The sequence below is a fragment of the Bactrocera dorsalis genome, chromosome 3 (genome assembly GCF_023373825.1).
Source record: "Bactrocera dorsalis isolate Fly_Bdor chromosome 3, ASM2337382v1, whole genome shotgun sequence".
Classification (NCBI taxonomy): Eukaryota; Metazoa; Arthropoda; class Insecta; order Diptera; family Tephritidae; genus Bactrocera; species Bactrocera dorsalis.
This window is the reverse complement of record NC_064305.1, coordinates 64,863,663-64,891,638: the sequence shown is the minus strand read 5'-3', so window position 1 is coordinate 64,891,638 and position 27,976 is coordinate 64,863,663. Positions and strand designations below refer to the sequence as shown.

Here is a 27,976-nt window from a genome sequence, read left to right as displayed (position 1 = left end):
ACATATTTATTTTATTGCTTATGGTTTCATAAACTTCAACTTTTTGTACTTTCTTGCAGAGAACAACAGCTCCTCAATATCTTTGAGGTCATAATATCGACGCTCGAGGGCAAATTGAAGCGCATCGACAGTCTTGACAAGTCCGTCGAACACATGGTGAAGCGCATGGAGGCGCTGGACAACCGTGTAGCCGACAATCTACTCAAAACCGACGCTGTCATCTCCAAGCTACGCACACTAGACAACAAAATCACCAACGACATACACGGCTCCACACATGATAGCGGCAATGGAAGTGGACGCTCAGCACGCATTGCCAATATGGCCAATGCAGAGCTTTTGGACAATCGTCTATTGCTGCTCGACCAAAAAGTGAGCGATATTGACACGAAGCTCGAGGTGCTCAAAACACAAATCGATAATAATTTCCTACAAGTGGACGATATTAATGCGGAGGCGAGCGAGAAGAAGCCCATAAGCATGAATGTTGTCGAGATAACAAAAGCAATGAATGCGGAAGTAATGAATCACGTGTCAACGGAATTAAATGAATTGCGCGACACCACCGACAATATCGATAAGAAACTGCAATTCCATATAAATATTGTATCGGAGAATGTGGGACGTATGTTGCGCATGGTTGGCGATATACACGAAGCCGTCGTGGATCATCAAGAGCAGCTGAATTCATTGAATGCTACAACAACAGCGATGCCGATTATAAAATCGAGTAAAATCGATGCGCTCGTTAAGCAAATACGACCAATGGTCTCCGTGTCGGAGAAAATGGACGAGGTGTGGGACGTTGTGGTGGGCACAAAGTCCTCCGTTATCAATGATTTGCTACCCAAATCCGATGCTTTGCTAACGCAAACGCAGCGACAGGAACGCGCTATCGGTGAGATACATCACGATTTGAAGGCGAAAACGAATCAAATAATCAACAACTTGGATATGGTGGAGAAACGCTTGAAGAAGCAAGAAGATGATGTGCAGCTGTTGGCACAGCGTCCAGTGCCAGCTGAATTGCTGATGGATCCCACTATTGATCGACTCGTCGAATATGATCCAAATCGGTAAGTAATGATGGTTATGATAAAAATTTTAATTTTAATAACTTTACTTTACTGCCACGCAGCTACTCCGTAATCGATGAGTATCCCGAAGCGAATATGCCCACCACACCGATCGGCTCCAGCGCCAGCTCGACCGCGCCACCACCGACAGCGGCCGCAACAACTGCCACGCTTAACGCATACACCAATGCTGCTACGACGACGCCCAGTCCATCGGTGTCTGTGGGCAGTCAGCCTACGGTAACCGCATATACCGTTACCGCTGCGCAAATGGCTGCTAATTTGGCTGGTAATACAGGCGCTTCCACAGCAAGTGTCGCATCATCGGCTGCTACTACCACAACAACATCGGCCAAGCCACTTTCGCGCAAAGGTGGTATTATTTTCCCCAGCGTGAAAAATAAACCGTCTGTGGTGAATTCGACATTCTCCACTGACATTCTCGCACTGAAGGACATAAAGGTTAGTTTGTGTAATTTAGCGGGAACATTTTTGTAAAAAAAACAAGAAAAGCGTTAACTTCGACTACAGAGAAGCTGGCATACTCTTCACAAATAACGAGGTTTCCATACAAGACCTTGATGTTGATCGTTATAGTGGTCCGATTTGAAAAATAACCACATTGTATGTCAATTAAACGATATAGTGGTACGATCTGAAAATATGTTCGGAGATTATAACAGTAATAACAACAACAAAAGGTTATCTCAAACATTGAAATATCTCTTCAAACAAAAAAATTTTCACGTACGAGGACCTGAACTTGATGATTCAGCTTGTATAGCAGCTATATGCTATAGTGATCCGATTTCGAAAATATTTTCTTATATCATATGGTTGCTTTTGGAAATAGTCCATGCCAAATTTCGTGAAGATAACTCGTCAAATTAAAAAATTTGTCATACGATAACTTTATTCCGATCGTTGAGTTTGTATGGCAGCCATACGGTCGGCGGTTCCGACAAATCAACAGTTTAAACACACAGAAAAAAACTATTTATTATATTGCACAGACACATATACATTTATTTATTTATTTTTTTTTTTTGATGTTTTTGTAATTTTCGCTAAGTTGTTCGCTTTGTTTTGAGTACACTCGAGACGTTATAAAATTTTGCTAATATATATCCTTCGCGTATATATTTTTTCTTAACTAAAATACACCGATGCGCAATTTAAGTACAATTTGGAATGATATCATTTTCACACCCTTCGTAAAAAATTTGCTTAAAAAAGTATAAAAGTTGTAAAAACATGGCAATGCTTATTTATCCAAGTTTAAGGTAATCTAACTTATTGGTATGGCAAAACGTAGAATATCAATAGATAATACGACATAGAGACAAATTCTCTGTATACATATATACTACATATCATTATGTAGATAAAGAAACTTAAAGTAAAATACTTCAGAGGCAGGCTGTGAAAAAGGAATGAAGGCAGCCTTAAAAGAACAGTTTAAAATTAAAACTGCGGATGGAATGTGATTTCGGCAGGCCAAAACTTAGAAATATATGAGTGGGAACATTAATGGGATGGCGAGCAAATTGAAGGTATTATAATATATCTGTATATTAATAAGTACGAAGATAGCAGACGCATGGTGTATATTGCATCTACAGTTCATCTCTTGGGTAAGGCGGTTCTTTGCAAGAACAAGTGTAGACCTGTTCGACCTTCTCCATGCCAGGCAACACAGTAATGGGCGAGACTAGACGGGTGCTCCATTCCTAAAAGCATTAAACAATAACAGTTATTTTGAGAAAATAGACGAAAAACTTAGACTAAGATGGGATGGGATGAATTCATATTAAATCTAGAGGCGAAAAATATTAGTTAAAATATGCAGATGACGGTAGTTATGTAAAAAATTAAAAGTATGACGAAAGCGGGAATACAAACGGGATAAATACAAAAGAAAACAGCCAAAAATTAAAAATATTTGATCAGTAGGGAACAGGGAATAGGGAATAGCTGACGATGTTTATGTGAAAATGTAAGGTTAACAAAAGTAGGCAAAATAATTTTAAATAAAAAAGTATAAAAAATATAAATAACTATATATACATATATAAAAATATAGAAAAAAAAATTCGAAAATAAGAATAAATAAATAAAAAAGTAAATAATATAAAAATAAAAAAATATATTGTTGGATAAAATGTAGAAAAATAAACAAAATATACAATGCACTTACCTTAAATAAAGCCATATGATAGCAGTAAATGTGCTGTGGCATTAGATTTTCTTCGACGAATTTACGTGCTTCGGACACAATTTCACGTGCGCGATCGTTATTTTCTTTTGCCCACTGTAGACGTTCAATTAAATCACTTAAATCGCGTTTAAATGGCACATAATGTTTATACGGCGATAATTTGCCGTAGAAGTGTTCATAGAAACCCGAATCTTGTTTGAATACCAACGAATCGCTGGCAAGCAAATAGGGAAAGCGATAAGCAGCGACGACACCATCCACATTTAGCTGGTATTTATACTGTAAAATACAAACGTTGTCCTTAATATATGCATGTTACGTGTATTTAACACTTTTCACTCACCCGAAAGAATTCCAAAAACGATATATGCGGCACTTTTGGACCGTACTTGTCTTCCTCGTTGCGGAAGAAGAAGAAATTCGTTAGTGATGCATTTAACCAATTGGGATGCTTACGCGCCAATTCAATTAATTCAAGTCGCTCGCGACGCGAATCTCTGCCGCGCCAGAAAGCTTTAGCTTCCTTGATGTCCCATGGATATTCGCTTTTTTGCACAGACAACATATCCAACGTTACACGTCCCATATTCTCTACCGTGGACTCGGTTATGTCGTATGTAGGCAGCACTATGTCGTACGAGTCATCACTACCGCACCACGAGAATATTGGATATGGACCAGAAGTACGCTGTTGTCCGCCTTTTTTCGATAGCGGCCAATCGCCCAAATTCAAGTAGAATTCCATATCTGGCAGTAAAGCAACACGGCCTAATGCCAACAAGGTTGCATCCATGAACATTTTGAAACCAGTATACTTGCCATAACATTGCCGCCATATTTGTTGCTGTTTCACTACATAATGACACAACGATACGCTCTCCGGTTGATTGTAGCGCCTCAAAAGATTTTCTCGTATAGCGCTAAAGTTGACACGCTTAAATGAATGCAAGTCCCAAGCGATTTGTTTGTCATTCAAACCTGACGGACAATTGTTGTGCAACATCCACAATTTTAAATCTTGTGGGCAGTAGCAACGTTCCGAATATACTTTGTTATATATAACATACGGGGAATGTGCCACATGTGAGCCGTTATAACGCACTTCCAATTCAACTTGATCACACCAATCGGCGATAGTATAGCGTATAATCGAGGAGCCATCGCCGCGATCGATGAAATTGACATTTGACCGACATTTTCCATGCGGCGAATTGCCTTTGATAAGCACTTGAAATTCCTGTGGGGGTGATTGCTCAAATCTGTAATAAAAAAAACGGAGAAATTTGTTATTTGTCAACGCTTTCACTATTTATGCAAATATTCAACATACTTGCGCCCATTTTTGTCCACAGCATGTATGAAAAAGTAACGCGCTGGTAAAACTACTTCATCCGGCTTCAAGCCAGGTCCCCACACCAGTGTTTTTTCAGCATCCACTAACCGACTCTCATCGATAGAGTAAGCCAAATCAAATATTGTTAGCAAAATTGGTAATAAAGGAGTAAACCACAACATTGCACAACTTCTTCCACTAACTATAAAATATATATACTTTTATGACGCTAAAAATTTTCCAAACAAACAGCAAACTTCAACTGATAAGCAAAAATTACACCTGATGGCGATGTTGCCAGATTGTAAGTAATTGTAACAAATAATTTGATGGGTTATTTAATTTGCAACGCACTACACACCGTGCCAGACTTTTTTATAAAAGCAATACTTTATTTAAAAAGATTAATTCAATATTAACGTTTTCTAAATGTTTATTAATTATTTTTAGGGTTTTTCGTGTGTTGACCTTTTAAACGCTGGTATGCGTCATTCTGGTGTGTTTTATCTGCAGATTCGTGGTACAACCTATTGGTTTTTAAAGGTCTTCTGTGAACAGGAAGTCGCTGATGGCGGTTGGACGGTAGATTTTTTAAACAATAAATTTTCAATATTTTATTAACTTTGTTTCATTTTAAGGTTATACAAAGGCGTGATGATTTCGGTGAGCCGCGAGAGAACTTCAATCGCGACTGGGCCGACTACAAGAACGGTTTTGGTGACCCAGCAAAAGAGTTTTGGTTAGGTAATGAAAATATTTATATGCTCACCAATAATGAGGATTACGCGCTGCGTGTAGAGCTAGAGGACTTTGAGGGCAATAAGAGGTATATTTATGCCATAAACATTTTAATATTAATAAACAAAAAAATTGTTTAACTAGATATGCGCAATATTCACACTTTAAAATCCATTCCGAAGCTGATTACTATAAATTAGAGATCGATGGTTACGAAGGCAATGCAGGCGACTCGCTTAATGATCCCTGGTACGGCTCAAATAACAGTCCTTTCTCGACTTATAATAGAGATAACGATCGGAGCTCACTGAATTGTGCTAGTATGCTGAAGGTAATAACGCTCTAAACCATTTTTGCATAATTATTTTTCAATTTTTAATATTTGTTTGTTTTTATTTTGCTTTTAGGGCGGCTGGTGGTGGAAGTCATGCGGTCGTGGTCTAAATGGCCTTTATTTACACGATCCACAAGATTTAACTGCCCGTCAAGGCATCGTTTGGTTCCGTTGGCGCGGCTGGGATTACACCCTCAAGAAGGCTACCATGATGATCCGTCCACGTGCACCACAACCTATGGGTAGCACAGCATCGACTTCATAAACATTGAGCAACCTTCGTGCACCTACTTGGAAGCGTAAATTGTAGTTGAAGACAACAAATGTTTTCATACACCTAAAAAAAATCAACCGCAAAGCAGTTTCAATTCAAAGAAAGTAGTTTTAAAAGCAGCGCGATTATTTACGAAACGAAACTCTTTTCAAGTGAACAGTTATTTTTCAATTGAAAACTTCTGCACTACTGGAAATAAAGCGGAAATACGAATTTGTGCCGAAAAAATTTCATGCGCTCCCGAAAACATACATACAAACTATTCGCATACATAACACATACATACATACATAACTACACACTTGCATCTAAAATGTAATTGTACCAAATTTTCGGGTTGATTTGATTTTGTTTTTGAAATTATGATTATTTTTTTTGTTTTAGTTTTCGTTGATAGCCAATTATATATACATTTACATCCTTATTTGTTATTTGTTTTACAGATATTAACTTATTTTATCATACATATTGCATAAAATACATACTTATGTACATTATTTTCGAACATGCATAGAAACATTATTTTTAAAAACTATAAATATATACATAAATGTATATAAATATTTAATATTGGAAAGTATTCTATTGTTAGCAAAACAATTGCCAAATTCATCAACGCATCGGACTTTGTAGTAAATTCTATGCATGAAATTCCTATTGTGACGTAGCGCCTTTGACGTAAAAGTCTCCAGTAACGTTAGCAATATTCGAAAAATTATAAATAAAAATTGGCCGGTTATGTGACAATATTTTGCCCTAAAATTTAGTTAAATTGCAGCATATTTAAAAACAAATTATGTGCAGTTAAATATTTAAGTAAAACAAAGCAACTTCTTTAACTAATTGCATTAACTAACTGTCCAACATAAGTTTATCTCTTCGAAATTGAAGTAAAGTTTCTTCATATTTCAATTTCACACATTTCTCGCGACAATTATGTCAACTTCATCAATTTAATATTTAAACTCAATTCAGTTATCATATTGTAAATATTATTCCTTCCTCATATCAGCAACATATTTTATACTTTCGCATCATTTACTTGTTTTTGTCTATTTTTACCAGTAATTATGACATTTGTTTGGTTTTTTTCTTGTATTCATTGTTATTCATATTTATGCAATCAATCCAAAAATGTACAGAACCTTCAATATACTCTTAAATAGAATTCGTAATGGACAAAACAAATATAGTATTTGTAAGAGATTTTGTAGACAATAAATAAAATAGTTATAAAAGAATTAACTGTGTTAAATTTAATTTGGCTTTGCGGACAAGTAGGTAAGTATGCCTCATAGAAAGGAAAAAATAATAATTTAGGAAGGGAAGGAAGGTAGTAACTTTTGAACAATTTCGGATGCTGTACCGTTGCTTTGGATAATTGTGAAGATATCTCGCTAAATACAAAAGTTTTTTTCATACAAGAACTTGATTATGATCGGTCAGTTTGTATGGCAGCTATGTATATGCCTCAGTGATCCGATCTAAACAATTTCTTTGAAGGTTGTATCCTTGCCTTGGGCAATAATCCATGTCTAATTTCGTGCAGGTAAATCATCAAATACAAAAGTTTTCTATACAAAGGTAAATAAATGAGGATTGCACCGCAACCTAAGGTCTATTGTGCCCTCTCCTAAGTCACAACGACTCACTTAGCCACAGACTATTGATAAATTCCAACATACTGCTAGATGCTATTGAGACGATGGGATCCCTATTTGAAAAATTGGATCCAAGGGCCTTTATATTGCGCCTTCAGCCTGCTGTGCAATTAATTAGCAGGTGTACTGGAGTTACAGGCTCCATGTCACAGACACGGCAATTCGCCCAAGATGCTGAGCCCATGTTATATAAACTTATAGTGGCCAGTATAGAAGGCGAGAAGTAGCGACTCAAGTGTGTCCCTGGGGAGGTTGATTATATATGTATTTAAACCTTTTAAGGTTGTAACCGCCCATTTGCAACTTGGTATGGTGTATGCCTTCGGGATGTTGCCAATATCCCTCTCTAACTTGCGTTGAGGCTTTATCTCCACGCACTGACTTATAGCAAAGACTTCGAAATATGTTCGGAAAACTACCCATAAGTATGGAGAATTTGGGACGTGGTCCTGTGAACACTTCAACAATTCCCACCGACGTTTTTGAGCAGTCGGTGTACTTCTTGATTGTAATGTCCCTAAGCAGGAACTCGAGATCGGAGTCGGTACATTCGGTCTTACTGCGGAGGGCAACCTTGAACTTCTTTACTTTGGGTAATGCTATAACTTGGGATAAGAGCCAGTGCTATTTCGCCACTTAAGTTCTTCAATCACTGGGAAGAGATAACCTTGCCTCTGCCAAACCCTTCTGAATTCATTTGGAGCAGTGTGTGTTTGACTACCTGACCGATTAGTAGGTAAAGCGGTGTGAGATCCAGCATGACTTCAGAACCTGTGCGCATGACACCCGACACGCAGATGCAGGCGAGTCGTTGCATTTTCGATAGGTAAAGTCTTACCGAAGTCTGCGATGCTGTCAAAACTCAAGCCACCACTCCATATGTGATAATTCCTCGCACAATCATGGTGTACAACCAGCTGACAATCCTTGGCTTGCAGCCCCTGAACTTTCCAGCCAGCCGATTGCATTAGTGCTTTAGTCGCCTTGACCAAGGTCAGGTCAACATGCTGCTTCCCCGCATAATGGAATCCACGGTTAAAACAAGATATTTGACCATATTGGTCATCTCTACGTCTCTGCCCCCAAGTGTAAGGTTTCTGAGGCCGAGCAGAAACCGTATCGTGAACGGGATGAAGTCTCACCCTTTTTGTCTATGTATTAAGTCATGGGGCGGCTATAATCGCATAAGCGGTGTCTACGCCAATTAAGAAGATTAAGTCATGGAGAGTGCCCTCAAATTTACCTCTGGCTATAATATCATCCGCGTATCCGTTGACAGCGGATTCCATCGGTTAACAATACCAGTAGGTCGTCCACAACAAAATTAATTTAAATTCTACTCGTTTCGTGATAGTAATTATTAGATCCCTGCTCAGGAACCCACTACTTAATTTTTTTTTAAATTTATTTTACTTTACAATAAAAAATCTCCAATTCCCTCTAATCAGCTCAGATATATTTAAAGTAATAATAGTATCCCCTACTGTTAATTGGTTTATAAAGAATTCAATATTTTTAGCGTCGTAATCATTTCGACATCACTGTACCCATAAGTTCTACACACGTGTGTCAGTTGTCAGAAAAACCAAAACAAAGTTTTTGTGGTGCAGGTTTTCAATTAAAATAAAGTGGGTTTACTTTATTTTCTAGTAACTTGGTCATTTAACAACAAATAAAATGAGTGATAGTGAAAATGAAAGCATTCAGGATCTGCTGGAATGCGCTGAAGAATACGAAAATTTGATGCGCGAGAAATTAAAGACAGAAAATAAAAGTAACGAAAATAAACACAATGCAGCATCGAGCAACAAGAACACCACCATCAGCGATGACACTCAGGAACTGCCCATGGAAAAGGTTATATTTGGCGATCGAGAAGGATTGCTCGAGAATTTAGCGGTCGCCGTTGGTGAATCTAAAAAAATCATTGATGAGAAGAAAGCCGGGGCCGCTAGTGAGGATGATGATTTGAAAGATAGTAGAAAGCGTAAACCTGCTTGGACCGACGCGGATGACACAGATATTACATTGGGAGAAGTAAAACGCCCTACACGTTTCTCAGGTCCTCATAATCATTTGCGTCAAGATAAATCTTACAAAGAATACCTAACGGCACGTTATGTACGAACTGTGCCGCAGCCAAAATGGGCAGAGCTAGATAACAAAAAGGTGTCTGAGGATGCAGAGGATGAGGCACTGCTGCAGACTGTTGGGTTTGTAGCTAAACCGGATACGAATACTTTAAGGCAAACGCATTTAGAATTCAAACGGTTGAAAGATTTAAATCGTGCCACATATGCTGAAGGTTCCATTAGCAGTATACAATTTATACCAAAGAGCACAGCAACATTGGTAACAGGAACATCAGGCATAGCAACGATATACAGCATTGACGGCGTGAAAAATGAAAAGTTACACAATATACGTTTCGATAAATTCCCGATAATGTGTGCACGGTTGAAGCCGTGTGGCACGAAGGTAGTTGTTTTTCATTATTATTTTTTTATTTCTTTATTGTTTTTCGTTTGGTTTTTAGGCTATTTTTGGATCTACAAAGCGGATATATTATGTGTACGATCTTTTGTCAGCGCAGGAAATGCGCTATAAACTGCCCGAGGAGGTTACGACTCTGCGAAACTTTAGAATATCTCCATGTGGACGTTATATGGCCGTCGCTGGTCGTTTCGGCAACATGCATGTATTTGATGCCTTCTCGCAAGAGCTTATACACACATTTAAGCAAAACGACGATGTAGCTTCAATGTGTTTTACAGCCGATTCTAAAAACATCATATGTAGTTCCTTGTCTTCCAAGATCAATATATTCTCTTTGACAAAGCAACGTTTGGCTCACAGCTTTATTGATGACGGCTGTTTAAAGGGAAGTGCAATGGATTTATCGTTGGACCAACGACTTCTAGCGACGGGTAGCATGGAGGGCGTGGTTAACGTTTATGACTTCCAAAAGCTGCAACTTTCTACTACGCCGAAGCCAGAGAAGACTTTCTTAAATTTACGAACAGGAATTTCGGATGTGAAGTTCAATCACACTGCTGAAATTTTGGCTATGAGCTCCGTTGAAGTTGATTCTGCGGTTAAGTTGGCACACTTCCCAAGCGCTACAGTCTTCTCGAATTTCCCCAGAAAAGATGATATGGGCAAAATTCGTGTTGTGGAATTTTCACCCAACAGTGCATATTTGGCGTTGGGCAGCACGTCCAAAAAAGTGAGTTTGATGCGGCTAAAACATTACAAATACTATTAAGACCATTGCTTGATTTATTTGTAATTTTACAGAAATTAAATAAAATAACGTATTTTATAGAAAACTTGGTTTTAACAAAATGTATTTATATTGTGAAAAATTGGAATATCCTTTAAAAAACATTATTTAGTTGTAGTAAGCTGATCGAAAGGAACGTTCTGATTCACGCTTAAATGATTCGTGCATCTTCGTAATATCGTCGAGCTTGGTGGAAATATTTGTAGTGGATGACTCTATCCACTGTAGCGAGCTCATGTGAGCATTCAATATTTTACCAATTTGTATAATTGGATCTGTACTATCTTGTCCTTTATTCGACTCATTTAGATTATCGATGATTTCTTTCAAATCCTCCGACATTTGTTTTAATTGCGTGTCTAAATTCTCAACCAATAGGTAAGTTTGACTTCGCTCCACATCAACCTGCGGCAATTTAAGGAATTCCTTTTGTAGTGGTACAATACTTTCCTCAAGTTCTTTGTGTTGGGTGGCTATGAATTCCAACTCCTGTTCCAATGTTTGCTGATCTGATTTTACCTTTTGCACGGCATCATTCAGCTCGAGTATTTTATGATTATTACTAATAAGAATTTTATCCCACGCATTGATTTGTGTCGCTTGATCCGCAAACACTTTTTCTTGTTCCTCTAATTCCAATGTCCATTTATTAATGTGCTCTTCCAATTGATTATATGTTAGGTGTGAAGCATTTGCTACAGCTGATGATTCTGTCGTTTTTGTTGCAGTACTCAAATTTGCGAAACCACCTGTGGCCGGAGCAGTTGCGGCACTTAATGTACCAAGAGTTGGCAAGGCAGTTGCGGTGGTTTTAGCTGTTGTCAATGAAAAAGCTGGCGCTGCAGCTACAGATGTGGTAGTAGTCCCGATTGCTGTGGTTGTACCGGCCGATGCTGTGGCGCCAAACCCAAAACCTGTTGAAGCAGTGGTTGCGGCGGCTGTCGGTGCAGCACCGAATCCAAAACTCGACGGTGCACTTGTTGCAGGTGCAGCAGCAGTGGGTGCCACGGCTGCTGAGCTAGCTGTTGGTGTACCAAAAGAGAAGCCTGTGGTTGCAGTTGTAGCTGTAGGTAAAGCGCCGGTTGTACCGGTAGTCGTGGTAGCGGCTCCTAGAAAACTGCCACCAAACCCTACAGCAGCGGGGGCAGCCATAGAGGTTGCAGTGGGAGCCGGTGCACCAAATGACAAAGGTTTTACAGCACCCGCGTCTCCGCCACCAGTGGCGCCAAACGAAAATGCTCCCGGCTTCGCAGCTCCAGCGGCAGTTCCCAGACCAAACGAGAAACCTGTGCTCGCGGCTGTGGTTGTTGTTGGTGGTTGGAAACTCATGGAGATATCAACTACAAAGTTTTTCAAGTTAAAATTTGTGTAATCACAGAAAATTTATTACAAAATAATATGTTTAACGTGTGTTTTGCTTTATTTGACAACTGCACGAAATAATCTGAACGAGGGAATTTTTACAATTTGTCACTTTTGACACACTCATAGGAACAGGGTGATTTGGTGTAAACACTTTTGAATCAATATTGATGACAAAATAATTTTAATATCTTCAATATCTATGTTAAATCATTTATAAAATTATTTGAATAATTGCATAAAAATGTATTATTATTTACATATAGTAAATATTTCATTATATCATTGAATACAACTCTTTTCCATATTAAAGAGAAAATATTTTAGTAATATTCTGAACACATCTTTAGTCCGGCAACTCTAATAAACCCAGCTGATTGTATACGAGACCAGAGAACGTATACGTTCTCTGACGAGACCGTTACAGAAAAGAGATAACTGCTGGAAATTATTTTGAACTTGTCAAAAGAAGTGAATGGCAAAATGCAAAAACCAAAGCCTTGCCACATTAATTGGAACACATGCAAGAATATGATAATTACTTCAATTCTTTTATCTTTCCAATATGCTAATATTCATAAAAAAACGAACTACTTTATATTATAATTTGCCTAAAAGAATATACTTATAGTACTGACATTATTGGAAAGTGTTGAAATACCTTTGGAAGTCACTAATCTGTTAACACTTTTTTGCTGTCAATCGCGTTCATCTTCTACTGTTGCGATGTGAGGTGTGTATTTGTCGTCTCATATTCTACTGTTCGGTTCGGTTCGGTTTGACGAGCAAAGTGAAAATTTTTATATTTTTTAACAATTAAATAATTTGAAAATATTTCCATAAAACCTTGAAAAAAGGATATCCTCTGCTATTTTAATTGCATTTTTTTTAATAAGAAAATCTAACGCGTCCATTCCGTTGTGTGTTTGACGTGTGAAATTGCATGTGTCTGCGTCTCTGCTAAGCAAGCAGAAACGTCGCATTTGCAAAAAGAAAAAGCAGTGAAGTAAAGAAAAATACAATATTAAAAGAAAGAAAATTTAAAAGTAGGAGGCAGGAGAGTAGCAAAAGTCAATAATTGTTAAATGCAGTAATAATTTTCACTTCCGAAGTAGTATAAAATTTAAAAAAGAAGAGGCATTGGAGCGGTGCTAATTGGAAGTGCAGTTACGAAGTCACCATTTTGAAATATTAGGGTTGGATAAACTTCATATATTTAGGATAACGGTTTGGTCAGCACCGCTCAACCGTCAAAATGTCTGCTGAACGCGAGATTCCAGCGGAGGATAGTATCAAAGTGGTATGTCGTTTTCGTCCACTGAATGACAGTGAAGAGAAGGCCGGCTCTAAATTCATCGTAAAGTTTCCAAACAACACTGAAGAGAATTGCATTTCCATTGCGGTATGTAAATTTAACAAATTATTAACCAATTGGCAATATTAATATAAATATATATATATAAATACGTTTTGTGTTTGCAAATATTGTCAAATATACCTACCACTCCCGCTACACTCCCTGGTCGATGACGTCATTTTTTCCCTATTCTACCGTAAAACAAATACATAAGATAGGCAGGAGGTTTATTCTTGGGTGTTGCCACCCCACTTTGTGAAATTTCATAACACTGATGATGATATTCGATTTCTTATAACATCTGATAGTGATTATGACAATTTGATTTTGATAAAAACATACAAATGTTTGAAATCTAATAGGGGTCGGCTTTAGTATACGATCCCACGATTTCAGGGTTAAAAGTAGTATGGTTGGATAGAGCTGATCCTCCAGATTAAGAAAATATATAATTGTTGCCGCCGCAAACTTATAGTTTTCGAGATATTTGCATTTAAAGTTGAAAATTTTGCAAATTTTATCTTGCAATTTCTCGATTGCTAGTAATTATTTAATTCATATTATGCCTTTTTTATGCACTTATACTTCATTACATTGTTTCTACATATTTTTTTTCCAGTAATTATTTAGTTATTTGCTTAAAATAAGCATTTTATATTTTACACATTTTTCATTTCATGCACAATAACAAAAGTATTCCGTGTTGACAGATAATAAGTGTTGCCATAATTACACATTTATCAAACGAATAAAAATGAATAAAAAATAGGACTATACCCCAAATACATAAATCATTGCCCTTTTTCTTGATATATCAAGATTTTTGATACACCCCGGTGTTGGATCGGCCAGGGTTATTTTTTTGAAGCGCGGCCGAAGGCCGCCAACGCGAAAAGGAGTTTTACTTAAAAAAAAAACTTGATACACCCCGTTGTTGGATCGGCCAGGGTTATTTTTTTGAAGCGCGGCCAAAGGCCGCCAACGCGAAAAGGAGTTTTACTTAAAAAAAACCTGATACACCCTGGTGTTGGATCGGCCAGGGTTATTTTTTTGAAGCGCGGCCGAGGCCGCCAACGCGAAAAGGAGTTTTACTTAAAAAAAACCTGATACACCCTGGTGTTGGATCGGCCAGGGGTATTTTGTTGAAGCGCGGCCGAGGCCGCCAACGCGAAAAGGAGTTTTACTTAAAAAAAACCTGATACACCCCGGTGTTGGATCGGCCAGGGTTATTTTTTTGAAGCGCGGCCGAAGGCCGCCAACGCGAAAGGAGTTTTATTTTTTTTGAAGCGCGGGCGAAGGCCGCCAATAAAGCCTTAAAACTTTTCTTATTACAATGGAAAATTTATTTCAGATAGTATTTGTTTTCTGCGTTTGAGTTTTTATATCCATTCTTATTCGTTTGATATATGTGTAATTATGGCAACACTTAATATCTGTAAACACGGAATACTTTTGTTATTGTGCATGGAGTGAAAATTGTGTAAAATATAAAATGCTTATTTTAAGCAAATAACTAAATAATTACTAAAAAATAAATATGTAGAAACAATGTAATGAAGTATAAGTGCATAAAAGAGGCATAATATGAATTAAATAATTACTAGCAATCGAGAAATTGCAAGATAAAATTTTCAACTTTAAATGCAAATATCTCGGAAAGTATAAGTTTGCGGCGGCAACAATTATATATTTTCTTAATCTGGAGCATCAGCCCTATCCAACCATACCACTTTTAACCCTGAAATCGTGGGATCGTATACTAAAGTTTCCCCTCTAATAGAATACAGTAATAATACATAAAATTTAGTCTATTGTATATTCTGTAGGTTTCTATAGAATTTAAGGAAAGTCATTTTCGCGTACACATTCTTATTTAACTTGGAATAACATAAAAAGTTCAGTTTTATATCTATCACTATTAAGTTATTTTTTTATTCCTTTGTTAATATACCAAATAAGCGAAAGAGATTTAAATTATCTTTATAATTTATTGTATTAAATTGAATTGGAAATGCAAAAAAAAATATTTTCAGGGCTTTTTTTACATTACATTTAAACCGGCCGAATTTTGTTTTATTATAGTAGAATTATAAAATAAAATAGTATAGAAAGAAAAAAATGTGATAAACAGAAATCAAAACAAAATAATTTCATCTCATGTCAGTTTATCAATTCAAATAAAGAATAACTTTCCAGTCATAAACATTTATTTAACAATTTTCCGCAACCACTACAAAAGTCGAAACTTTGACGACAATCGAACAGCTGCTCTGCGAAAGAAAACAAAAACAATACGAAAATATTAAAGAAATAAATAAAATGTAAAGAGGCGATTAACTAATACTCTAAAAACGAATGAGAGCACCACGCTAGAAAGACAAAAGCCCTAGAAAGACAAAAGCCGAAAGTGCGGACAGATGTAGGACGGAAGACTGAGTTGCGTGAATCTAAACGATTCATACGCTGCTTACAGGCAGCGATACCGATGCCATGGTCTTCGTTGGCTACGACGCTATATTGTCGGCATCAGCGCCAACGCTACTATTTCAACCTCATACCACTTATTGTGCTCATTGCGCCAAGTTACCCGCAACATGAACACTGTTTATGGCGCGTGAGTCATGTCCATACATTCAGGAGCGACGATGGTGATGACTGCACGCGGAATTTTCTTACATATACATATATACAAATTTGCCGGGTGGCATGGAATGGCGTGTCGGTAGTGTCAATGGTAACAGCAAATGGACAGCACAAGTTGCAAAAGTGCGCCACTGTAGGAGTAGCAATATGTAAATATATGTATACCATATTTGTATGTATGTATATGTGTTGGTGGATATACATATGTATATCCATATTTACCAATTACATAGTAGCTATCGACAGTATTATGCGCCAGGCAAGCAATTTGTGTGAATGAAGCACAAGTAGAACTTGAATAATTTATTTAAACCCATCAGGCATTTTTCCTGCAATATGTGTAACGACGCTCCAGATGGGTTGTCTTGAAGCGCGAAATCATATGAGTACATGCTCATACTACTTGCGTTGGAGAACCTTTGTTTGCGTATGTTTTCTTTTTGCTACTTACGTACGTACGAAGGTGCACATACAAATGTGTGCAAGTATTGGAACAAAAGACTGGCAAGTGTTTATTAGGGTTAATTTTATATGCAGGTGAAAATTAGACAAGAAATTTATGATATTTGCCAATGATTCTCTGAGGAGTGTTCGCATTGCATACTAAATGAAAGAAGAAACAAAATGAAATTGAAAGTGTAGAAACGGACGAATAGGTCTGCCTACCGATTTCTAATAAAAACTCTTCAGACTATTGTTATATGGCAGGGTATTTTACTTTACATTCACTTCTCTCTACTTCTTATTACAAGGAAAGTCTTTATATTAAACATCTTTGTAATAACTTACGTTCGAAAAGTTCCATTTCGTAGTCGAACGAAAAAACATACATAACTGAAAGTCGAATATAAAGCATAAAATCATTGGTAATATACCATACTTAAAACACTCTATTTGTTTCTCTGCTTATTATACCCTGAACAGGGTAAAATTCGTCATGGATTAAAGTCCAAGGCATGTATCGTTGCCTGTCATACAAACTGATCGATCAAAATCCAGTTCTTGTATGGAAACTTTTGTTTTGGCTTAGAATATTGTCTAATTTGTATATTTTGCATTTGTGAAGTGTATTAGAGCTTAGTGCAATGGAAATTAATTTGTTTTTAAAATCAACTGCATTATCTTTGTTAAAATATTAATCTTTATTTGCTATTGGCGAATCAAATTTTAGTATACACTCTAATCACTTTCTTTTTTTTTTCCTCTAAGCACATAAATATTTTAGATTTAACATTTCTCCCATTCACTCGTATTGCCTTCGAAAGTATTCCACACTTCCATGCGATTTATTACGATGAAAAATGTTGTTACGCCAAATGCGGTCGGGCCGAGCAACCGCCTTTCATGTTGGCGCACAACAGCGCCACATTTCTTTCCGCAACAACAAAGACCTTATGGATTTACTAACATACGTAGATATATACAAATATCATTGCTTGTATGCATGTTGGTTTGGCAAACTATAAGCGTTGAAGCAGTCAACCATAAATCTACATGCATACAACTAGACAACACGCTAATAAACTTTTACCACAATATGATGGATGCTTATATGTGCATACATATCTATATGGTACTCTTTCATATGCATCCACTAACAAGCTATTGCCAATTACGAAAATGGTAATTAACTCCAACGTCCATTACCAACCGACTGGAGTTGCTACACTCGTCACTGACTGACAGTCGCCTAAGTGGCTGACTGACTGACTGACTCTGACTGCCTGCAGTCTTCATTGTGTAATTTAACAAACACACTTAGCTTTTCAAATATTTTAGTATCTGTAAGTACTTTTTAATAATTTCCTCATATTCGTTTGCTTTACAGTGTTTTTTAGTAGTTTTTTTTTATAATAAAAAGTGCTTATTGTTATTTATCATTCACACGATGGCAGCATCTCTTTTTGCAACACTTTTGCTGATCTGCTGCACTGTTTTTCTCTTTATGCCATTTTTAAACAAAAGTGCAAATATACTGATGAACATAGCTATATACAAAACTTACGTACATATGTATGTATAGTGCTTTTATGAATGATTTTAAAAATAGATTACTTAGCTTTTTACATGATGCGTGCTGCTTCCGTCATTATTTCTTTAAAATTTCTTTAGGTCTTTTCTCGCTTTGTTTTTGCTTCACACATTCACGTGTGTGCACTCTCTTGAGAGTTTTCTCAGCAACATAAAAACTTGACATCAATTTTCTGTCAAACGCCGGTGGCTTAAGTTTAAGTTGTTTCCCCTCTTAAGTAAACTCATAAAAGCGAGAAATGTGTTGCTTTTGATGTTCTACATGTTTTTCTTGAAGTTCTTAATTGCGCTTAAAAAAAAATTAGATATGGTCTCATGTCTTTCTTCTAATTTTTAAAGTAGTATGACCAGCTATTGTTATATTTTTGTGTTGCAAAAGGGGGAAATGATTTTTTTTGTTATTATGTACCACTTGAGGTTATGTGTTAAAGAGCACACTTGGCTCAGTGGGTAGATAACTTAACTTTAAAGCTGTTGTAGTGCTGTCTTTTTGGAGCTTGAATAAAAGTTAGACATATGTTTAGATAAAACAACGAAAAAAATTATACTTCAGCAACTTAGTCTCTGACAGGCTGGACAGTACCTGGAAGTCCTTTGCAGATGTTAGGTATATACATACTAGAAGAAAGGATTTTGTGTTGGCAAGAAGCAGTCAAAGTGTTTTCTTTGTTATACAGGTGAATATGCCCTTGGATATTGTCTATAGCATAGACTTTATGAATACTTTCTTATTAAAAGCTTCTGAATAATATATTGAAGCTGTTCTTGAGGTCTTATGAAGTTTGAAGGTTCTCAACTGCATTTTCTGTCACTAATGACCAAAATCGCATTTTCAACTAAATACTGAAGGTCTTTCTATACTTTATTATAGATACATAATTTTGACATCATATTTTCGCTTTCAATCTAATCTATATATTTCTTCAATTAAAATGTTATCACTCGAATCATATATGTACATACCAACTTATATGCATGTGTTGTCGAGAAAAAAGTAATGACCTTAACTATCCAGCTGTTGGAAAGTGCTAAAAAAGAGAACAGATTTATTTTTTTTGCATATTGTTTCGATGAGTGTATGCATGAGCAATTAAATATATCTCGCACTTTTGCGCAACCACGTACGGCATACGTACTCCATATAAATAAATATGCATAATAATTATAACACTCATAGCCATATTAAAATAAAGTAAAAATCTCGAGCACACTTTCCACAACTTGATTCAACGTGCGAAAATTGTTGGAATTGTTAGTCGAGTTAAAACATAATTGAATATGTTGATATGACACATTGCTCATTTGATTTATGCTTCTTTTTACTTGCAGTTTCATTACTGTTTTATTTGCATTATAAAATATTCTTAGCGCTGTGAGCGATTCTTGAGACGTGACAGACTTTTATATTTTAATGGGAATAAATGAATTCCAAAACGAAGCTTTGAGATAAAATTAAAGGACATCGACTCACTATTCACTAAACGGTTCACTAACACCGTTAAAATTATTAGTACTGTATCTCAAATTCTCTTCAGATCTTCGACACTGATTGCTTTCCAGTCGAAAACCTAGTTATGGCACACAGAAACAATAATAGCTATAGTCACTACCAACTTCTATCAATTCATGGTACAGAATTACTTCCACTCAAAATGTACTTTGTTACACAGTGTTCGTTACACTTGTTTTTATTATACCGAAATTAGGTATTTTGTGAAATTATCACATAATTCCTTCAAACAAAAAAATCTGGATTTTTGTGTGCTTCTTATTCGCTGGTCGTCATTAGTTGATTGGTGAGAACATGACTCGGTATTCTTATATTTATGATCTAATTCCACATTAAAGAAAAAAAACGAAACTCACTTATGTGTGTGTACATTTTAGTCATTTCAATATACGGAATAGATGAGTCAACCCGTAATGATCCACAAAATATGTTCGTACAACGGGGCTCAAGGCGGAACGACCTTTTCTATTAATTTTACTTAAGCTAATTTGATTTTGTGTATGGAAAGTTTAATTATTTACATGCATGTGTGTCTATGTATGTGTACAGCAGAAAACGTCTAAACATTCCCCAGGCATATTATCACTTATTTGTTTTTAGTAATCAAGCATTTGTTTTATGCATTGAAAACAAAATGTGGTTCATATAGTATAGTATGTAGCAGTTTAACATTCTCACGGAAGTACGGTATCGCTTTACCTTCAACAATGCTGAAGGAATATTAATAAAAAAATAAAAAATCGTCTTTAAATTTAGAACTAGGTTAGGTGTGGTTTATAAATTATGAGGTTCTTTGCACTAATAAAAATTATAATACAGCCCAAAAATTGTGTGTCTGGTTACTATTATTGATTATAAAATGAAATCACTATATGTAGACGATAGTCCGTTGTTTATATCCCATAGAAACTATAGTAATTTCGACTATTTTTTTAGCTATGTATATGAATTTTCTAAAGCCTTCCAATCAGCTGATATTTTTGCTTCCTTCTATCTGCTGTAGTAAATTTTATTTTTTTAATTCCATAAAAAACGTCATAATTTTTGTACTCTTTATTTTCCGACTCGGTTTTATCTGCGGCCTTCTTTATCCGTTTAAGTTGTGTATTGATTTTTCTAATATCGCATCACATTTAATTTGCATTAAGTTTTGCTATTTACTTTTTTCCTATGTACTATTATTTCGTACTTAATCTGTGGTGAAATTTCCTTTGGCAAGCAGCCAAAACAGTGTGCGTTCGAAATTCCGGTCTGCTTGCCAATCTACTAACGTTTAGCGCAGCTAATGTCTCTAACCCAAATTTGTTAGTTTTTTGGTTGATTCCTATGGCAAGAAGGTTAACGCAACAACAGCGTGCACAAGCAATCAGGTACAAGTCGTTAGCGCATAAATAAATATGTATATAAATAACAGGAATACCTATGATTGTGCGATTGATTGATGGCATATTCGTAGATATGCAAATATGTGTGTATATTTAGTATAAAGGCACGTCAAAGGTTTATTTTGAAAGTGAGCAAAATAGAATACCGTTATGCAAATAAGTAATTCAACCGTGCGTTATGCTTTAATGGTTGCATACTAGAATTCAAAAAAAAAAAATAATAATAATTCAAAAATACATCACAATAATTATCCGAATGTCAACACACGCCCTTTCAACCTTTTGCAATGCTTAATATGCCATGTAGTCGTATGAATTTTTAAAGGGTGATTTTTTAAGAGCTTGATAACTTTTTAAAAAAAAAAAAACGCATAAAATTTGCAAAATCTCATCGGTTCTTTATTTGAAACGTTAGATTGGTTCATGACATTTACTTTTTGAAGATAATTTCATTTAAATGTTGACCGCGGCTGCGTCTTAGGTGGTCCATTCGGAAAGTCCAATTTTGGGCAACTTTTTCGAGCATTTCGGCCGGAATAGCCCGAATTTCTTCGGAAATGTTGTCTTCCAAAGCTGGAATAGTTGCTGGCTTATTTCTGTAGACTTTAGACTTGACGTAGCCCCACAAAAAATAGTCTAAAGGCGTTAAATCGCATGATCTTGGTGGCCAACTTACGGGTCCATTTCTTGAGATGAATTGTTGTCCGAAGTTTTCCCTCAAAATGGCCATAGAATCGCGAGCTGTGTGGCATGTAGCGCCATCTTGTTGAAACCACATGTCAACCAAGTTCAGTTCTTCCATTTTTGGCAACAAAAAGTTTGTTAGCATCGAACGATAGCGATCGCCATTCACCGTAACGTTGCGTCCAACAGCATCTTTGAAAAAATACGGTCCAATGATTCCACCAGCGTACAAACCACACCAAACAGTGCATTTTTTCGGGATGCATGGGCAGTTCTTGAACGGCTTCTGGTTGCTCTTCACCCCAAATGCGGCAATTTTGCTTATTTACGTAGCCATTCAACCAGAAATGAGCCTCATCGCTGAACAAAATTTGTCGATAAACACATTTCGAACCGAACACTGATTTTGGTAATAAAATTCAATGATTTGCAAGCGTTGCTCGTTAGTAAGTCTATTCATGATGAAATGTCAAAGCATACTGAGCATCTTTCTCTTTGACACCATGTCTGAAATCCCACGTGATCTGTCAAATACTAATGCATGAAAATCCTAACCTCAAAAAAATCACCCGTTATATCTAGAAAAGTAGGTCAGCAGGATGCATTCGTTTACAACAAAAAGCAGTAAGGAAAAAACGACGACTTGTACTAAACCAACCATCGCGGCATGTGCACATCGGAATTTACTGGAACTTTGTTTGCAAACTTTTGCTTTTATTTTTGTAGCTGACATTTGTGCCCTGTTTGCCACCCACTTGCATCCGTAGTAAGCGGCTTATGGCATTCTGTTGATAGCAAATGGACTATTTCTTGTTGGGATACGTTGCTGTCATAGCACTCGATAGTTCAAAATTGTTAAATATGTGTGAATCGTTGCTATTCAATCCTTCTCAATCACTTAAATTCAAAATACATAGAAACTTGTTTGAATTTTGACAGCGATTTGTTTGTTTACTTTTGGTTTGAGAGTTTAATGTGGCGCATTTGACAATATAAAAGATTTTGGCACATTATTTTCAATAAATAAATTGATGTAATTTTTTTTATGCATAACAAAGAATTATTGTTTTACCTTTTATCTTGTTTTAGTAGTTCTCTTAGATAGTTGTCAGAAAAGTTTTCAAACCAATTATCTTTTCAATTTCAAAACAACAGTTTCAGCCCGAAGTACTAGAAACCGAGAAGATCGGCTCGGGACTAATAAAGGAAAACAAAACCAGAAGAGTCCGGTTATTGTTTGCTATATTATAAGGTCTAAATAACATAAACAAATGTCTCATATAACTTTGCATTCACAATATTAGATCAAAACTTTTTACAATTGTAGTGTTTTAAACTCCAAGTATATTATACATAAATAAAAATATAAACTGGTAAAAACTTGATTTGAAATTAATAATTCAAAATTGAGTAGAATATCTCTTTAAAAGTAATTCTATGTTTTATTTATCAAAACTAATTGTCGTTTCATTTTTATTCGTCTAACCCACAGGGCAAAGTATATTTGTTCGACAAAGTTTTCAAACCAAATGCATCCCAAGAGAAAGTGTACAATGAGGCCGCCAAGTCTATTGTCACAGATGTGTTGGCCGGTTATAACGGCACCATATTTGCCTACGGTCAAACATCGTCAGGTAAAACACACACCATGGAGGGTGTACTAGGTGATCCGGTGAAGCAAGGTATCATACCGCGTATTGTCAATGATATTTTCAATCACATTTACACAATGGAGATGAATCTCGAGTTTCACATTAAGGTCTCATACTATGAAATCTATATGGATAAGATACGAGATTTACTTGACGTCTCGAAAGTTAACCTAAGCGTACATGAGGATAAAAATCGTGTTCCGTACGTGAAGGGCGCTACAGAGCGTTTTGTGTCGTCACCTGAGGATGTGTTCGAGGTAATTGAAGAGGGCAAATCGAATCGGCACATTGCTGTGACAAGTAAGTGCATCAACGTTTTGGTTTTTTGTTGGAATCGGTATTAAATATTTTTTTGTTTCTTGCAGACATGAACGAACATTCGTCGCGTTCGCATTCAGTATTCTTGATTAATGTGAAACAAGAGAATTTGGAGAATCAAAAGAAACTTTCTGGTAAATTGTATTTGGTGGATTTGGCAGGTTCTGAGAAGGTTTCGAAGACCGGTGCTGAAGGTACGGTATTGGATGAAGCCAAAAATATTAACAAATCCTTGTCTGCCTTGGGTAATGTGATCTCCGCACTGGCGGACGGCAATAAAACGCATATACCGTATCGAGACTCGAAGTTGACGCGTATCTTGCAAGAATCTTTGGGCGGTAATGCACGCACCACAATTGTAATTTGCTGTTCACCAGCTAGTTTCAATGAGGCTGAGACAAAATCAACATTAGAATTCGGTCGTCGTGCCAAGACCGTCAAGAATGTTGTTTGTGTCAATGAGGAACTTACAGCAGAAGAATGGAAGCGACGATATGAAAAGGAAAAAGAGAAGAATGCACGTCTTAAGGGTAAAATTGAGAAGCTGGAATTGGAGTTGGCACGTTGGCGCGCCGGTGAAACGGTCAATGCCGAAGAGCAAGTCAATGTGGATGATGTCATGGAGGCGAGCACACCCAACCTGGAGGTGGAGACACCGGCGACTACTGCTGGTCCAGTGCCCGCAACACCGGCGGCCGGTCTCATGGTTGGCTCAATTAGTAGCGATGAGCGCGCACGTCTCGAAGCCGAACGTGAAGGTCTCTACCAACAGCTCGACGAGAAAGATGAAGAGATCAACCAACAGAGCCAGTATGTGGAGAATCTGAAAGATCAGATTTTGGAGCAAGAAGAGCTCATTGCTAATGCGCGTCGTGAATATGAAGCGCTGCAATCGGAGATGGCACGTATTCAACAGGAGAACGAATCGGCCAAGGAAGAGGTTAAAGAAGTGCTGCAAGCACTTGAAGAATTGGCAGTTAATTATGATCAAAAATCGCAAGAAATCGAGACCAAAAACAAAGATATCGACTCACTCAATGAGGAATTGCAACAAAAGCAAACACTACTCAATTCGACAACGTCTGAGCTGCAACAGTTAAAGGATATGTCAACGCACCAAAAGAAACGCATCAACGAAATGCTGACAAATCTGTTGCGAGATCTAGCCGAAGTCGGTCAAGCGTTGGCTACTGGCGATTCTGCTGTTGATATGAAAATGAACAGCGTGACCGGTGCTGGCGATGCGACCAAAGTGGAGGAAGACTTCACCATGGCGCGCCTCTACATCAGCAAAATGAAAACCGAGGCGAAGAATATGGCACAGCGTTGTAGCAATATGGAAACGCAGCAAGTCGACTCGAACAAGAAATTGTCCGAGTACGAAAAAGACTTGGGCGAATACCGTCTACTGATCTCGCAACATGAGGCACGTATGAAGTCGCTACAAGAATCAATGCGCGAGGCTGAAAACAAGAAGCGTGCTCTGGAGGAGCAAATCGATTCATTGCGCGAAGAATGCGCCAAACTGAAGGCAGCCGAGCATGTGTCCGCTGTGAATGCCGAGGAAAAACAAAAGGCGGAGGAACTGCGTTCCATGTTCGATTCGCAAATGGATGAGCTACGTGAAGCGCACACCAAACAAGTGTCCGAATTGCGTGACGAGATACTTGCCAAGCAGCATGAAATGAGCGAAATGAAGGATGTATACCAGAAATTGATTTTGGCACACCAACAGATGACGGTCGACTATGAGAAATTGAAGCAGGAAGAAGCGGACAAGTCCAATAAGCTACAGGACATCATACTCACCAACGAGCGTCGCGAACAAGCACGCAAAGACTTGAAGGGTCTAGAAGATACCGTGTCCAAGGAATTGCAAACGCTACATAACCTCAGAAAACTCTTCGTACAAGATTTACAGGTAAGTGTGGTTTTGTTGCAATATGAATATATACATAACAGTGTCAAAACACTCCACACGTCTACCGTCAGGCACGCATCAAGAAGACTGTAATCAACGAAGACAACGAGGAGGACGGCTGCTCACTGGCACAAAAACAGAAAATCTCTTTCCTCGAAAACAATCTCGATCAGTTGACAAAGGTGCATAAGCAATTGGTGCGCGACAATGCCGATCTGCGCTGTGAATTGCCCAAGCTGGAGAAACGTCTGCGCACAACAATGGAGCGCGTCAAGGCGTTAGAGTCAGCACTCAAGGAAGCGAAAGAAGGTGCGATGCGCGACCGTAAACGCTATCAGTACGAAGTGGATCGCATTAAGGAAGCGGTGCGACAAAAGCATCTCGGACGCCGTGGTCCACAGGCACAAATCGCCAAACCAATACGCGCTGGCCAGGGCAACATTGCCATACGCGGTGGTGGTGGCGGCAGCGTAATGAGCGGTCAATTGCCGCAAGCAAGTGCTGTTAACTCATAAAGCGAGCAATGTGTTGCATAGAATGCTATGACATAATTATTTTTTAATATAATACGTATGTTTACAAAAAAAAAAAACGAAAAAACAAATTTGCAATTTTCCAATGAATGATGCAAGCAAGCAAAAAAATGTTAGGGTGAGCAGAAGATGAGGGTGAAGAAAACGAAAGATCATAAATATTTGTGATGAAGCAGCTGGAGCACGCTTATGTGAAAGTGGGCGCAATGAATAGAAGGTTTTTAGAAATGTTGAATTGCTTGAAGGCGTGTCGTATTCTTAGCAAGTACATTACATATATGGCGAAGCATATAACAAATAATTTAATATTTCTATTTAGAAAAAAATAATTATTATTTATTTTACATGAAACACATAATTAATTGTAATATGAAAAAGGAAAACTAATGATACAAAAAACTTAAACGAAAAATACAAAAAAAAAACAAAAACTATAAAAACAAAAAAATATATATATTTGTGCGTAATGTGTAGAATGTACGAACAGCACTTTTGGTTGCTATATGAAAAGGGTATGGTTGTTTATTGCTATGTTTTTTGCGAATTTCGTTACACTACTTGCCAGATGGTTTTATGCTGTGAAGTTTTCTTTTTTTTTTTATATGGTAATTTTTCAGCTCTATGCGGCAGTGAATTTCGCTTCACTTAGCTGGTGAAACATCGTCTGCGCAACGGTTCTTTAGTAATTGTGTTCATGAATAATTTTGATAAAATTGATTGTTTAAATATTTAAATTTCTGTTTTGTGTTTGAGGCGAGCCGTTCATATTCGTTCAGCAAAAGCATAATTTTGCCTGGCGCAAAATTCCAACAAATGTATTTTGCTGGTGCGTGCATGCAGTGCTGAGTTCAATTTGTGCCTTTGGATACTTGCTCAAATACAATTATACTAAAACATACACACATCCATGTAACATATGATTCATTAATTTAAAATTTTGTAAGTAGAGTTGAACTTCCATAGCTCGAACTTCTATAACTTGGAGTTCTCCATAACTCGAACTCTTGAATTGGTAATATAAGTCATATTTCATAAAAATTTCCTGCCATATCTCGAAGTTTCTTTTTGTGGATTAAATTGATTCGTGTTAGGGAAGTTCAACTGCATTGTTTTATTTATTTTTTTTTTTAAATTTTGATTTTTAATTTTTTTAGATAGTTTTTTTGTTAATTTTTAGTTTTCTTATTTTGTTTTTTAATATTATTTTATTTTTTATTTTTTAATTTTCTTTTATTTTTTTTAAATTTTTTTTTTTATATTTTTAATTTTATTTTTAATTTTTTTATTTTGTTTTTTAATTTTTTTTTTATTTTGTTTTTTAATTTTGTTTTTTAATTTTTTTTTAATTTTTTTTTATTTAATTTAATTTTTACATTTTTTTTAACTTAACTAAAACATACACACATCCATGTAACATATGATTCATTAATTTAAAATTTTGGTTTTTGTTATTTTTAAATTTACTATTTTTTTAATTTAGTATTTTATTTCTATTTATTATTTTTTAAACGCTAATTCTGTTTTTTTTTAATTCATTTTTATATATTTTAAATTTAATTTTTATTTTTTAATTTCTAATATTTTAAAATCATTCTTAATTGAATTGTTTTAAAAGTTTTTATTCCTATTTTTAATTTTAATTTTATTAAAAATATTTTATTTT

At 36.5% G+C, this 27,976-nt stretch overlaps 5 protein-coding genes across 5 annotated transcripts in view; 3 read left to right on the top strand and 2 right to left on the bottom strand.

The window, feature by feature from the left end:
- LOC105222113 (uncharacterized) overlaps positions 1-7,214 on the top strand; it is a 210,454-nt gene extending 203,240 nt beyond the window's left edge. Inside the window, exons 3-8 of the mRNA XM_049454017.1 lie at positions 60-1,076; positions 1,139-1,538; positions 5,078-5,209; positions 5,266-5,453; positions 5,510-5,696; positions 5,773-7,214. Of these exons, the coding sequence (XP_049309974.1) occupies positions 60-1,076; positions 1,139-1,538; positions 5,078-5,209; positions 5,266-5,453; positions 5,510-5,696; positions 5,773-5,964 (2,116 nt within the window). The 3' untranslated portion in view covers positions 5,965-7,214. The remainder of the gene's footprint in view (positions 1-59; positions 1,077-1,138; positions 1,539-5,077; positions 5,210-5,265; positions 5,454-5,509; positions 5,697-5,772) is intronic.
- On the bottom strand, positions 2,067-4,932 carry LOC105222112 (protein O-glucosyltransferase 2). Its single transcript, XM_011199307.4, has 4 exons — positions 4,625-4,932; positions 3,638-4,553; positions 3,274-3,573; positions 2,067-2,806 (listed from the first exon to the last, which is right to left on the bottom strand). Exons 1-4 carry the CDS (start codon positions 4,807-4,809, stop codon positions 2,693-2,695), a joined length of 1,515 nt encoding a protein of 504 aa, XP_011197609.2. The 5' UTR covers positions 4,810-4,932; the 3' UTR covers positions 2,067-2,692.
- Positions 7,215-9,193: 1,979 nt separating the features above from the next.
- LOC105222115 (U3 small nucleolar RNA-associated protein 18 homolog) lies at positions 9,194-10,899 on the top strand. The gene is made up of 2 exons (XM_011199312.4): positions 9,194-10,112; positions 10,171-10,899. Exons 1-2 carry the CDS (start codon positions 9,312-9,314, stop codon positions 10,897-10,899), a joined length of 1,530 nt encoding a protein of 509 aa, XP_011197614.2. The 5' UTR covers positions 9,194-9,311.
- On the bottom strand, positions 10,891-12,383 carry LOC105222114 (nuclear pore glycoprotein p62). The gene has a single exon (XM_011199311.4). It carries the CDS (start codon positions 12,244-12,246, stop codon positions 11,026-11,028), a length of 1,221 nt encoding a protein of 406 aa, XP_011197613.2. The 5' UTR covers positions 12,247-12,383; the 3' UTR covers positions 10,891-11,025.
- A 601-nt stretch (positions 12,384-12,984) lies between these two features.
- LOC105222117 (kinesin heavy chain) lies at positions 12,985-26,765 on the top strand. The gene is made up of 4 exons (XM_011199313.4): positions 12,985-13,681; positions 23,382-23,841; positions 23,907-25,780; positions 25,852-26,765. Exons 1-4 carry the CDS (start codon positions 13,535-13,537, stop codon positions 26,293-26,295), a joined length of 2,925 nt encoding a protein of 974 aa, XP_011197615.1. The 5' UTR covers positions 12,985-13,534; the 3' UTR covers positions 26,296-26,765.
- The last annotated feature ends 1,211 nt before the right edge of the window (positions 26,766-27,976 follow it).